The sequence below is a fragment of the Anoplopoma fimbria genome, chromosome 8, assembly GCF_027596085.1.
Source record: "Anoplopoma fimbria isolate UVic2021 breed Golden Eagle Sablefish chromosome 8, Afim_UVic_2022, whole genome shotgun sequence".
In the NCBI taxonomy this organism is placed as follows: domain Eukaryota; kingdom Metazoa; phylum Chordata; class Actinopteri; order Perciformes; family Anoplopomatidae; genus Anoplopoma; species Anoplopoma fimbria.
Window position 1 is genome coordinate 23782718 of NC_072456.1, and position 13099 is coordinate 23795816.

The following is a 13099-nucleotide window of genomic DNA, read 5'->3' on the forward strand; positions in this document are numbered from 1 at the left end:
GGAATAACAGCGAGGCATCACTCTCACTCCATATGCTACTGTGTTCAACGACGTTCTCACTCCTAACAGGAAAGCTGTAGGGATGGGGGTAATTTATTCTCATTCAATGTGCTTAATTAGACAATGTTCCTGAAGCAACTGTCATTCTCTTCTCCTGTGTGGAGGGAAGTTCAGGCAGAAAAGAAAGAAAGTCGACCAAAAGAGAGAGGAAGCATCAGAGCGGGTGTTACAATAGATGAAAAGAAAGAAAGAGAGCGCGAGAGAGAGAGAGAGAGCAGAGGGTGTATTCCTCTGCTGTGCGTTAATGAAGGATTCTGATGGAGCGGTGTAAAACACGACTTTGAGCTGGGCTCGAGGTTCAGCTCGCTTCTCTACTTCCCCTCTCTGACATTCTCAAGGAAATTGCAAAGTTCTGTGATGGCCAAGTTACGAAGCCTGGCTCATACTTTTGCAGTTCCTTTTGGCTTTCATTATCCCGGCATCCCACAGCTACATCCACCACAGGAAGTTTTCCAGCAACTAAGAAACTTAATCTGCATTGAAACAACAGTAGAAGTTGTTCAACTTTTTAGTTTTTGCCCACCAAAGTGCCTGTTTCTGTGTGGTAGTAAACAACCAGGTGGCAACTTAAAAGATTTGAAAAGTATAGCCAATGCTCACTGTCCTTTAACTTGCATTCTAGTTAATGGCCAGCAGGGGCGACTTCTCTGTTGATGTAAAAAAAGATGTCTGGTTGTATAGAAGTCTATGAGAAAATGACTCTACTTCTCTCTTGATTTATTCCCTCAGTAAACATTGTAAACATGAGTTTATGGTCTCAATCTCTAGTTTTAAGTCTTCTTCAAAACAGCATGATGTTCATTTAGTGAATTATGGTCCATTTAGAGTCAAGCAGACCATAAAGCAGGGTATGCTTAAGGGCGGGGCTACACAGTGATTGACAGGTTGCTACCACGACTTTGTCCAATCTGGGAGTTGTCCGTCCTTTCGTCTTACAACTTTGACCCTTTCAAAGTGTGTGTCAGGGTTTCAAAATAAAGAACAAATGCTTTAGGGGCAAAATACAAACACAAGACTCTCACCCAGGAGGCGGCTGTTTGTGTCCCGTGTGAAACCAAGAGTGTACATTGACCTTATGCTAATTACTTAACGTTACATTACACTTCTTGGGTTATGTTGCGTAAGGAAGTTGGTTGCTATGGAGTAAAGCTGGTTGTTACATTATTATTCTAACACAAACCATGATATTTCTTCTAACGTTAACCAAGTAGTTTTGTTGCCTAATCCGTACCGTTTCATGTTGTTTTGTGCTTTTCTTCAGGACGATACAAGGTTTTCACAAAACTTATTTATGAAATGTATTTTTGTCTCAGAAACATTCAACAGATCCTGGGGGTTTGCAGAAACATACAATGCAAACATTCTTTCCTAGCGAGTTGGTTGTTGTGCATTACATCAGCTACACACTGATAGACCATAACAAGCACATTACTTTTAGAAAAATACTGCTGCAGACAATGTAAATACACAAATATGTTGATTGTGTGTGCTGTCCCCAACTGAGACTGATACACACTGTGTCCGCTTGAATGACTGTACCATCGTTTTGCCTATTTACTGTACAGGCCCATATGCTGCCCTCACTTTAACCCCGGCCTCCTCCATCAGTCTGCGAGTACACGTCTAGGGGCTAATTATGCAGAAGGATCCTTCAGACTGACATCAGTCATTCATGTTGCGCTCCGAAGCTGTTTTACTGTAACATCCATTACTCCTAATTGTGAGAATCACACTATTAAGATGTTCCATTCATCAACACTGCACTCGTAGCAACCATTAATAATTCCACAGCCGCTCTCACATTCTCCTCACATTCTCACCTTTTTGTCGCCGACTATCAGCAGATTCCCCCTCATCTTCCTCTCTCTCTCTGTCTCACTATGTCTCTCTCTCTCTCTCTCTCTAACTTCCTCTCTCTGGACTGCTATCATTGGCACACTGAGCTGTCAGCCTTCAAAGACTCACACAGGGAGGAGGCATAATGGCAGCACACAAGCGCACACATGCAAACACGCGCCCGTTTCATCATCCCGGGGATCTTTTTAAAAAAAGCAGAGCGATATAGAAATATCACTTGGTGTTGTGGATAAACGAGCCAATCAGTCAGCTGCAAGCGAGCGCCTTTTATTTCCTAACTGCCGTTCACTAAAGTCTGTGGGAATATTAAAAGCTGAAACATACCCCCTGCCTCTCTCCCCCGCGCCTGATGGAGGGAAAACGGGGGGGGGGGTGTAAAAAAAGAAGATGACTTGAGTAATGTCTAAATATTTGAAGAGGTTGATGTGATGTCGGGCTTTGAGCGTCACTGTCAGCATGTGGGAGAAGAAATCAGCAGAGACTAGGCTGAAGATCTGAGGGGGAGAAAACACGCTGTTTACTTTTATCTCTGCTTTTCTTTCTCTCTCTCTCTCTGTTTCTGTGAGTCTATCACTTTCTTATTCTGTCTCTCTCTCTTTTGTGTCCTCCCACTCTGCATCTCAGTGTGTCTGATGCACTTAGTTGGTCCGTTATTAGTTCTTTTTGTCTACCAAATAATTCTTTTTTGTAAATGCCAAGTCTGCATTTGTATGTGTAGTTCCTGGTTTAAAGGCTTTTATGTGGTCAGCAGTAGCGTTACACACACACAGACCCTAACCTAAGCCACTGCAGTCGGTTCCATGAAGGTGGCATGTTTATTTAATGGATATGTTTGTCTCTGTGTCTATTTTTTCTGTCTCTGTGACACCTAACCTGACTCTCCTGTCCCTGTTGATAATAACCCATCCTCCACCTTCATGAGCCAAACTGGACCCACTCCCGATGCTAATACAATGTCCCCGCTGCCATGTGTGCAAACATATTGAGCAGGTAGCTTCCAGGTCTGATGACGGAGTGAGCACAGCAGTGAAACTGATTTTTGGTCCCATAAAATCAGAGATAACAGTAGTGACATTATTCTACCGTACGTTCATTTAATTATCTCTGTTTAGAAGTACACAATGCTGACTCTAATGTATCCAGTCTCCTGTGAAGCTGTGAGAAATGTCCAACATAAGAAACATCATTTAAAATCAGTATATTAAAGAAAATAATAATAAACTCTGAATCAGGGCCTGAAACTTTCTGCATATTGAAATAAACATTTGGAAATGACCAGTACTGATAACTAGTGCATTAGTTGTAAAAAAAAATTTTTAAAAAAAGGTTGTAAAATGCTAAATGTATTAGTTTGGATAAAGTTTACGCTGATAATAAAGCAGAGAACAAAAAGTAAACACAGTAAAAAGCACATAGGTTCCATAGTGTAGTGGTTATCACGTCTGCTTTACACGCAGAAGGTCCTGGGTTCGAGCCCCAGTGGAACCATTCCTTATTATGGTTCAAACCCCTCTACCGGCAACATGCCGAGGTGTCCTTGAGCAAGACACCTAACCCCAAGTTGCTCCCCGGGCGCTTCATTGCAGCCCACTGCTCCTCCGGGATGGGTTAAATGCAGAGAAATAATTTCCCCATTGTGGGACTAATAAAGGCTTAATTATTATTATTATTATTATTATTATAGACAGCTTGGTTGATGGATAGTTTTAAGTGCATAAAGAAAGATTATTTATGTTCCTCCATAAACCTGAGATTATTCTTTATGTTTTGGACTGTTACCTGTAATAGGAGATCTTTTGGAGGTTATAAAAATGTCATCATTAGATACTGCATTCTTATCCAGAAGTGTGATTAGATTAAGAAATCTATTACAAAATGAAGATGGCATGCACACAAGTCTGAGCGGGAAGTTAAACCCCGGCTCGTCTTGCTCTTAAGGCAACAGTTCTAAATAGGGAGACACTGAGCCACCCAGAGGAGGCTTCAAAGGTCAAAGTGTCTCATTGTGTTTCATGTCGTTAGCGTGTTTGAGGTCATCAGATTCAATCCCCAGACAACCAGGAGAACCAGAAGCAGGCAAAGTAAGGAAGGAAATTCTCCATTTAGAATAAGCGTCAGAGCAACAAACTGCTCAGAAGACATGACTAGATAAAGTGAGGAAAGTAGTAAGATGGTTCAAGAGGAACTCTGGCAATACACTTTTATATTGTACAAACAAACTAAATAATTATCTGGTGCAGAGAACATGAGAGCTCGTGTTTTTCTTGCTGTATTTTTGATTAAAATACAGATTGAATCATCAATGTTGTTATTTTGGAGACCACACATGCACCTGCTAAAAGTAGCACTTTAGTAGTACTACACAAGCAAAACACTGAGTGGGTGATTGGTTTGTGTTTATGGTGGATTTTGTTCTAATAATGTTCATAATTACTCTGGATATTTGGTTTAGTCAGATGAGGAATGTATTTAAATGTTCGTTTTGTCATATTTCTATGTGACTGACGTGGATTTATGTTCTCAAGATGTCTGTGGTGGCGTGATAAACCTAATTTCATATGTAAAGAAAGGCTTAGAATTATTTGTGAGTATTGGCTGACAGATCCAACTGCATGCAGGAGCCTCTTTCGCATTTGATGTGAGTAAGAAGTAAGTCATCAAGCTCAGTCAAGAATCAAGCAAAACATCCGCACACTGTATTAAAAGCTCCCAGCAGTTTGAGTTGTGCAACTCAAAATTGTGTGAGAAGAAATCTTCGTTATACACCAAATCATCATCAAAAAGCAGAACAAGCAGTAAATAGACACAAACACATTTATTCACTGTTAGAATCAATCAATATACTTAGAAGTCCGTCAAATCAGAGCAGAGCTGAACAATGCAAGTCTGATACTACCACATGGGGGAGAGAGAGCATGTCTCTATGAAAGAGAAACTACAAACAAACAGATCAATATAAAAAATCATAAATTACATAAATCGTCTGGAAAAAACTATTTCTATTGAAACTACTATAAAGAAAAAGACACAGAAATAGTGATTATGACTCGCCCAAAAGAAAAAGAAAACATTTAAACTGAGCAATAGACTGAAATGTATGTTTATACCTACATATTGGATACAATATATAAGAGTTTGAGTCAAATTTGAATCATAAATCACTAAAGACATCCAAAATGACAATGAAAAAAAACTATTTAGAAAAATACATAGAAAAAGTAGAAAACAGTAATATTTTGTACGCTTAAAAAAAGAGTTTTCAAAGCAAACCCAGTCAAACAAATATTTGCTTGACTGGGGCTCGTTATAATTAGAATTACGTTAATACGAGTGTGAAAGTACATTTACCTTATTTTTGTATAAAAGTACCACAACAATGCTTTTCTTATGTTTTTATACAAACGTTTTTAACAAAAAAAGCAAAATGTTATCCAGAAACCACTGAGGAGTCGGCTTATAGCGTTTACGCTTTGGGTCTTTTCACCACTGTCTTCTAAAAATTTCCTTTCAATTACATCGTAACAAGCATTGTGAATTACGCTTTGAGGGAAACCTTTTTTATCACGGGATAACGCTTACTTTTGATGTAATGCAGATACGTTTCGAATGAGTCAGCAGAACTCTGCAAAGCGAGAAGATTGTGTGGTAATTGGGTCAAAAAAGACTTTCACCCAGAAGACTGCTGTTTGATCTCCATGTGAACCAAATACGATTGTTGCCTAAACAAAACCAAGTAGTTTTGTTGCGTTTTTGTTTTGTTTTGTTTCAAGTTCATAGTCATTTAAGACAAACCTTGATGCTTTTGACTAAACCTAACCAAGTACTCTTGTTGCCTAAACCTAAAAAAAGTTATTTTGTAGTGTTTTTTGTTTATTTTTAATTTACAACATTTATCATGTGTTTCAAACTTTTTCCGTTATCTGGGAGAATATAGATTTCCTTCAAAACATAATTTTATGTGCAGTTTAGTTGTATGGGAATATCATTTTCTAGCAGACAGGGTTGATCTTTTCATGCATGACAACGAACTTTACTCCCATGATACTTTCCATCGCAGGATCCCATCATCTCCTGGTTGGCCAACTGACACCGGTGCTATGTGCACATTGAAATCATGACCGAAAAAAAAAGGTATTTTCTCTCAATGAGAAACGTAGTCTCCTCAAAGTTAACGACAAAGTGCCAAAAATTAGCAGACGAGAAAACAACAAGAAACAGTCATGGCTGCTAGAGACAGAGACAGAAAACAAATGCACCTGGTTGACGTCGATCTCATTAAAACAGTCAATAAAAATCTGTGAAGATGTTTCATTTCTTTATATATATCTAATAAAGATGCACATTAAGTATATGATAATCTGCATTAAAGAAATAGAAGAAGAACAAAAATGTTTTTATAATAATTTGCTTTGTGACCTGGACAAACATGATTGCTTTAAAGGTTTTCTTTATAAAAGGTTACACATTCATCTGTGTCTGTTTTTCAGAGCTGTCAGCTCTTAATGTTACAGCATAAGGCCAGAGACTATACATGAGACATGACAGAGAAACCTCCTGAGCACAAATACAAGTATATTTCAACATGCTATTGCATGCTAGACACTCTGGGGGTTTTCTTACACATTGCTCATCATGATCATCACTGTCAGTTACTGCGTTACTTTTACCCTCACTGGAGGCATTTGTGAGCAGCTTCTTAGCGAGCTGATTCATTGAGCTGTAAGAAAAAAGATAAAGAAATATATGTTAGATAAGCAAATATATTGATTCAAAGCAGACTGAGTGAGCTTTTTCAAATAAACCACTTTGAGGCAGTCTCGCTGTGTTCAAGTGCACTGCATGTTGTGAAAATGTGTCATTGCACTCTGCATCATTGTACCTCAAATAGCCCAGAACAAAACAGCGAATGGACGTTATGGAAAGCACTTCTCAATGCACTGTGAAGGTTTTCAGGCCCTTATTTCATATTACAGTAAAGAAGGGCTTTCATAATGGACTCCTCTCCTCTCTTCCTTTTCACGGCCAAAACTGCATCTCTCTGCATACTAAGCAGGGCCCCATACGGCCCAATTTGCACCGCGCAATTTACTGGTGTCGCTTCACATTTGTTGGAGGAAAAGCTGAGACCTTTTCCCTGATCCCCACACCGCAGGGAGGGAGGGAGGGAGGTGAGAATGAGGAAGGAACCGGAGGTGGCTTAGCTGACAGACAGGGCCTGAACCACAATGACTCTACATACATTTCCACATATTCAGGTGCACATTTGCAAAAAAACCCGCATCTGCGAACACACACAAAATCCAGCATGGACCCAAAAAGCCACACACACACACACACACACACACACATCACATACAGCTCCGACTCACAAATCTAACCCCCAGACAGATGAGGGACGATAGATGAGAGAGATGAAGGGAGAGGAGAGGGAGGGAGGGGAGGGAGGGTTGGTGCGCTGACAGCACTGTGACAGGGCTTAATTACCGAGCGAACGCTGTGCACTGGAAGCAATTTCTAAGGATTGTTGTCATTTGAATAGATTAAAACGCCCTTTCACTGGTCTAAGCTGTCTCACCGCCGACTTGCCTCTGCTGTGGATTAAAAGTCCAAGTGAAAATATCAAAGAGAGAAAAGACAGAGAGAGAGAGAGAGATGGAGACGGAGAGGAGTGTCACAGAGGGCACTAAAAGAAAGATAGCGCAGAAGAAGGAGAGGGAGAGAGGGGGAGGCAATATATAGATCTTGTGTGCTGCAAAATACAAAAAGAAAACAAAAAAAAATAAAGATCCTAAATCCTCCTCCTCCTCCTCTGCAAATGCTTTTATTCCTCTGCATCTGTCGGCTGTGGGTGTGTAACGATTTAAACGCCTTTCTCTTCCCATGGATTTCAGATTGACTAATCACTGTCTTTTTCAATTACCTCCCCCTTCTTCCCCCCCACGCACACCTGCAGACACTGCAGGCTGCGAGCACACGTGGAGGAAGTTCCACGGCCACTGCTACCGGTACTTCAGCCGCAGACACACCTGGGAGGACGCAGAGAAGGACTGCAGGGAGCACCACGGACACCTGGCCAGCTTCCACAGCCCGGCCGAGCAGAACTTCATCAGAGGTGGGTGGAGGTTTAAAGGGAGGAGATGAGGACAAGGACAGACCTGGCACAGACAGTGTAGCCTGAGTAAATGTTTCTTGGTGAATTGCAAAAAAAACATTACACAGCAGGAAGTCCTAAATTTGGCAGATAAGTCGAACTCATTGTCTGTAATGTGAGGTAAATGCTAGTTGGAGCACTTCCACGATGGCAGATAAATCTCTTCAAATCAACCAGTTTTCCCAGTTCAGTCTTAAAGGGCCAGCGTGTAGCTTTTAGGAAGATCTATTGGCAGAGATGGCGTATTATGTTCATAACTGTTTTAATTCGTTTATAATCCCCTGAAACTAAGAATCATTGTGGTTTTTTTGTTAGCTTAGTTTGAGCCTTTCATATCTACATAGGGAGCAGATTCCTCTTCACGTAGTACAGTACAGTAGCCCAGAACAGACAAACCAAACACTGGCTCTAGAGAGGATGATTTTTACGTTACCTGATGGCCACCGTAGGTCCTGCACACCCTGCTCCTTTAAGTAAACAGGACAACGATTCCACAGCTACTGTAGGATACCTATGTGTTTTTTATGTACATTTTGTTTTAGAAAGTTGGTAAAACAATGTTTAAGTCAAGTCTGAGGCTGTCTTAGACATATGAGAATGATCCCAACTACTTCCACACAGTGAGGCATACGGCTTATTAATGAAACACTCAGGATCGGCTGATACCCAAAGACCAGGTATCGGTTTCAGGACAGAAAATGTTGGATCAGTGTGGCCCTAAGTATTGTCATGTAATTATTGGACAGATTTCTTTTTAATCTGATGATGGATGAAACGTCGGGGGATTGCAAAAGTGATTGCGGTTCAGTTTTGACCTGCACATCTAGAGGCGCTCACTTTTTCTAAATAGCACCAGCAGCTGAGACCCACAAGTATTCAAAATGCAATATTCAAATGGTGAAAAAAAGGAACAGGATCTCTCAGAAACAAAGTTGAAGTCATCTGACCTGCTCACCGGATCATAAACCTATAAACGATAGCCAAAAAAACATTAAAATTCAAATTTGAAGTCATTACAAAAACACTCATGGAGCCGGCGTCTCTTCCCACTTTACAACTCTATAACTCAAGAAATATCTGGCGACTCTCACGGCCACCAATCACATTTAAACAAGTCACCAATCAATTTAAATAATGGCAATTACATTGCCCTCACAATCTAACCAGCTCTCCCTGTGCTGTCTGCCTGCTACACACTGCTTTTACTATTGATTTATATCTACCCTTCTTCTTTATTATTATCATACTTGGCAATGACAGCTCTTGCCTTGTGTGTATTCCATAACTCAGTGATAAATGTCTGTCTGGCTCGGTTCTGAACGGGGCCTGAAGGGTTTTATCGAGCTCCCCGCTGAAAAACACCCGCAGGTGCCGAGTCGGTTCAGCCACATAAATGTGTATCACCTTTTGTCGCAATGAAAAGGTGCTACAGGCTCTGATGTAAGTATCCGTGACAGAACATTTAATATACTATCATATTCCTTCTTAGGATGTGATTTGTCTCCAAACTGGTGAAAAGAATCCCCACAGTGGGCGAAGTAACTCCATTTGTGTCCAGTGAAGGAAATGCAAGTGTCAGTAATGTTGAAACTGGATTAAATACGACCAGGGTGAAGACAAAAGTGGCACTTCATTTAATTTAAATAGAATGATAAGAAATTGTACCATTCAACACGTATATTTGAATGGTTGTCATGTGTAGCAAAATCCACCCACCTGATATTTTAAGCATGTTGTCCTGAATTATTGCAAATGCTATTTGATTTTATTTATTTTCAAATATCCACACATTTCATTCTTAGTTTTTCGCCCTCCTGGCAGTGCTCCACAGCCAGATCCCCGACAGTAATCCCCTGTAATATTGGATCCACCTTCTGTCTCAGACAGATGTCGGGACGGTGCCATCCATCTAGCGCTCATTTTTCTTCCACACGCGTACAGTTACCAAAAACTGTGTTTAATTGCCTCGAAAATGGACGTCTCCACCCCTGCAATAAGGAGATCAGAGCCATTAGGAAGATTAATGGGCCCGGTAATGATGTTAAGCAGATACACCATGATTGAAATTCCATTACATACGTGCACGCACGTGCGCACGCCCTGTACAACCGTGGGAACGGACAGCTCGAAAAACACACAAATGAGATTAACCCAAAACACCATTAGTGATATTCCCTTTCACACAAACAGAAAACTCATCAGCAGTACATCAGAGACAGTGACAGTAGATCTCCATTGTTGCTCGTCTCTCAGCTGCTGCTGTGCAGAGTTCAGAGACAAACGCAACAGGCTCCACATATGAAGCCCAGAGAACAATATGAAACCTCAATGAGCACTTCACTAATTTTATTTCTACATTCAATTTCAATTTGCCAGTCATGGAGAGTGACATTGAACCTGTGCAAACAGCTGCATGTTGCTTTTTGTGAGTCTGGAGGAGCTTTGTGAGACCTGGGGAAATAACCCAGATGATGTCATCAGGATTTTTTTTTTGTCAGTCCAGTTACCAAGATTTTTTTTTGGCATTGTACGTTTCTGCAAACCACGAAAATGTTAAATGTGGACGTTTTTGCATTTGGTCAGCAAGTTACGTCGTTGATCCAGCGACTGTCATTGAAAGTCATGTGGTAAAATATAAGAAAGGAGGAAAAACAGTAAGGGCTAGATGTATTGGTCTAACAAACAAAGGACGTTCACCCCAGAGATGCAGTTCTCTTTTTTCTGTGTAGTTACGTTGTTACGATTGAGGCAATCTGCTTTTCTGCAAGCATGATATAAAACGTTGCTAACATATCAACATATCAGTGGTTTATAGAAACATGCAATGGCAATTTATCCTATGGCGACTGGGTTCTGAAAAGTTTAGGAGTATATCTGGGGATCCACCCATACCAGGATTTAAAAGTCAGGATATCTCGGCCTCCGTTTTTATGCCCGCTTTTTTAACCCTAATCTCTGTAACCTATTTTACTTTTTGGGTCATTTTAATGAATCTGTGTTAGGAACACGAGTGCATACATTTCAAATGTAGTGAATGGAATTAAACGTCAATTTTCCAGACATGGATTATTTCGTGTTACAGTGCACAGTATATACTGTACAACCGTCGGACACAGTATCATGGAATGTATTGCAAACCAAAACAATTAGTGTGTTTCCATTCACCAGCTTTTATTCACATTTTCAATTTGAACATAAAGACCAAAGAGGAAATGCAGTAAAGTAAAAAAATAAAATAAAGGTTGGGATAAAAGTTTTAAACTTGGCTGAAGTGGAAAAGTAAGGATATCAATGAAAATAAAATATGCTCATTTCCATTTCTTTTTTCTGTGTTTGTATTAGATTTTATTATGTTGTCAGGTGCTATTTCTTGGACTACCTTTTGTCTATTGTGTATTGTTCTGTATGCCTGTTTAATATCTGTGTTACCTCCTACTCAGGTCTAAGCCATGACAACACCTGGATCGGGTTGAATGATCGTATAGTGGAGGACGACTTTCAATGGACCGACAAGATGGACCTGGTGAGGAACAAGCTGTTCCTGTTTAGTCTCTGAGTGAGCTTAGTCGATCCCAGCAGAGTTTAAGGCTCCAGAGAAACTGAATACAATCAGTATCGCAGCTTGAGACATCCTGAACAGCAGTTTGTTAAAAAAAAAAAAAAAGAATGCTAGAAAAATAATCCATGAATTTGTTTTCCATTGTGATCCCAACAAAAAAAATTCAATACAGCTTCTACTAGTGATAATAACAGCATATCTTTACTCCTGTTTTTTTTGTGAGTTGTATCCTAATTTCCCATCATAACATACAAAAACATCACAACGTCAAATATAGAACATGAAATAAAATAATGTTCTGCACAGAATGGATCATTGTGAAAAAGTCAGTGATTAGTCTCTGATGTCAAGAAAATTATGTTTAATTTGAGTTTTCAAAGACACAGTTCTTTGTCTAGTGTCTGACTGTTTTTTTTTTTTTTTTGTTCTTGTGTGCAGCAATATGAGAACTGGCGTGAAAACCAGCCGGACAACTTCTTTGCCGGAGGAGAAGACTGCGTGGTTATGATCGCTCACGAGAACGGCAAATGGAACGACGTGCCCTGCAACTACAATCTGCCCTACGTCTGCAAGAAGGGAACAGGTGAGAGCAACGAGAGGAGAGGAGAGGAGAGATTGGCATGGAGTGACTTCTACTGGGTATTAAACAGGCCCTATTGTGCTATTTTCCGGGTGCATATTTTCATCTCAAGTTACAGTTACGACATGTTTACATGTGTTAATGCTCATAATCCTCCTTGTTTTTATCATCCTGGCTGTCCTGCAGCACCTCTTCTCACCCTCTCTCTGAAATGCTCCGTTGTAGCACTGGCTCCTCCCTCCAGAAAGCAAAGTCTGCTCTGATTGGTCAGCTAGCCCGCTCTCAACCTTTCACATTTCAAAAAACTCTTCCTCCCGAGCTTCAGCTCCGTCTCTCTCTTTTGTTGTTTGAGGGCCAAACTAGCTGGAAGGAGTTTTACATCACTTCTGTAACATTGTGACCTCATAAAGTTACGGAAGTGAAGGAGAGAATTCAATGGAGCCGTTTCAGGCAGCTCAGGAGCTTCTGAGGGGGAGGGTAACTCCTTTTATGCGTGGACTTCAGGTTTTACACTCTACGGACCTTTCACATAAAAATATATATAACACACTAAAGAAGAGGGGAAAAGTGGAAAAGCATAATAGGGCCACTTTTAGACGACTGACGGAGAGGTAAGGAGGCGGAGAGCAGCCGGATCAAAAATACGAACACTGAAAAAGAGAAAGAAGCTGTGAGGAGACATCGGATTTAAAAAGTGAAACGGTGAGGAATCGGACGTAAGGAGGCAGAGTGTGGAGGGGAGAAAAAAAAACAGGCAGAGTAGAAACAACCTCGCTCTGCTGTCAGTTCTTTAATCTGAGAGTGAAAAGTGAGAAAAGATGAACAAAATGTTCTCATAACTGGTTTACTCACAAGCTCACGAGTGTTGCAGCCTAATTCTGACAGCACATGT

The 13099-nt window shown here is 40.5% G+C and overlaps 1 protein-coding gene and 1 non-coding gene across 2 annotated transcripts in view; both read left to right on the forward strand.

The window, feature by feature from the left end:
• ncanb (neurocan b) overlaps positions 1-13099 on the forward strand; it is a 183436-nt gene that overhangs the window by 157761 nt on the left and 12576 nt on the right. Inside the window, exons 12-14 of the mRNA XM_054603019.1 lie at positions 7871-8029; positions 11509-11591; positions 12066-12210. Of these exons, the coding sequence (XP_054458994.1) occupies positions 7871-8029; positions 11509-11591; positions 12066-12210 (387 nt within the window). The remainder of the gene's footprint in view (positions 1-7870; positions 8030-11508; positions 11592-12065; positions 12211-13099) is intronic.
• Positions 3333-3405, forward strand: trnav-uac (transfer RNA valine (anticodon UAC)). The gene has a single exon. It is a non-coding gene; the product is annotated as a tRNA-Val (tRNA).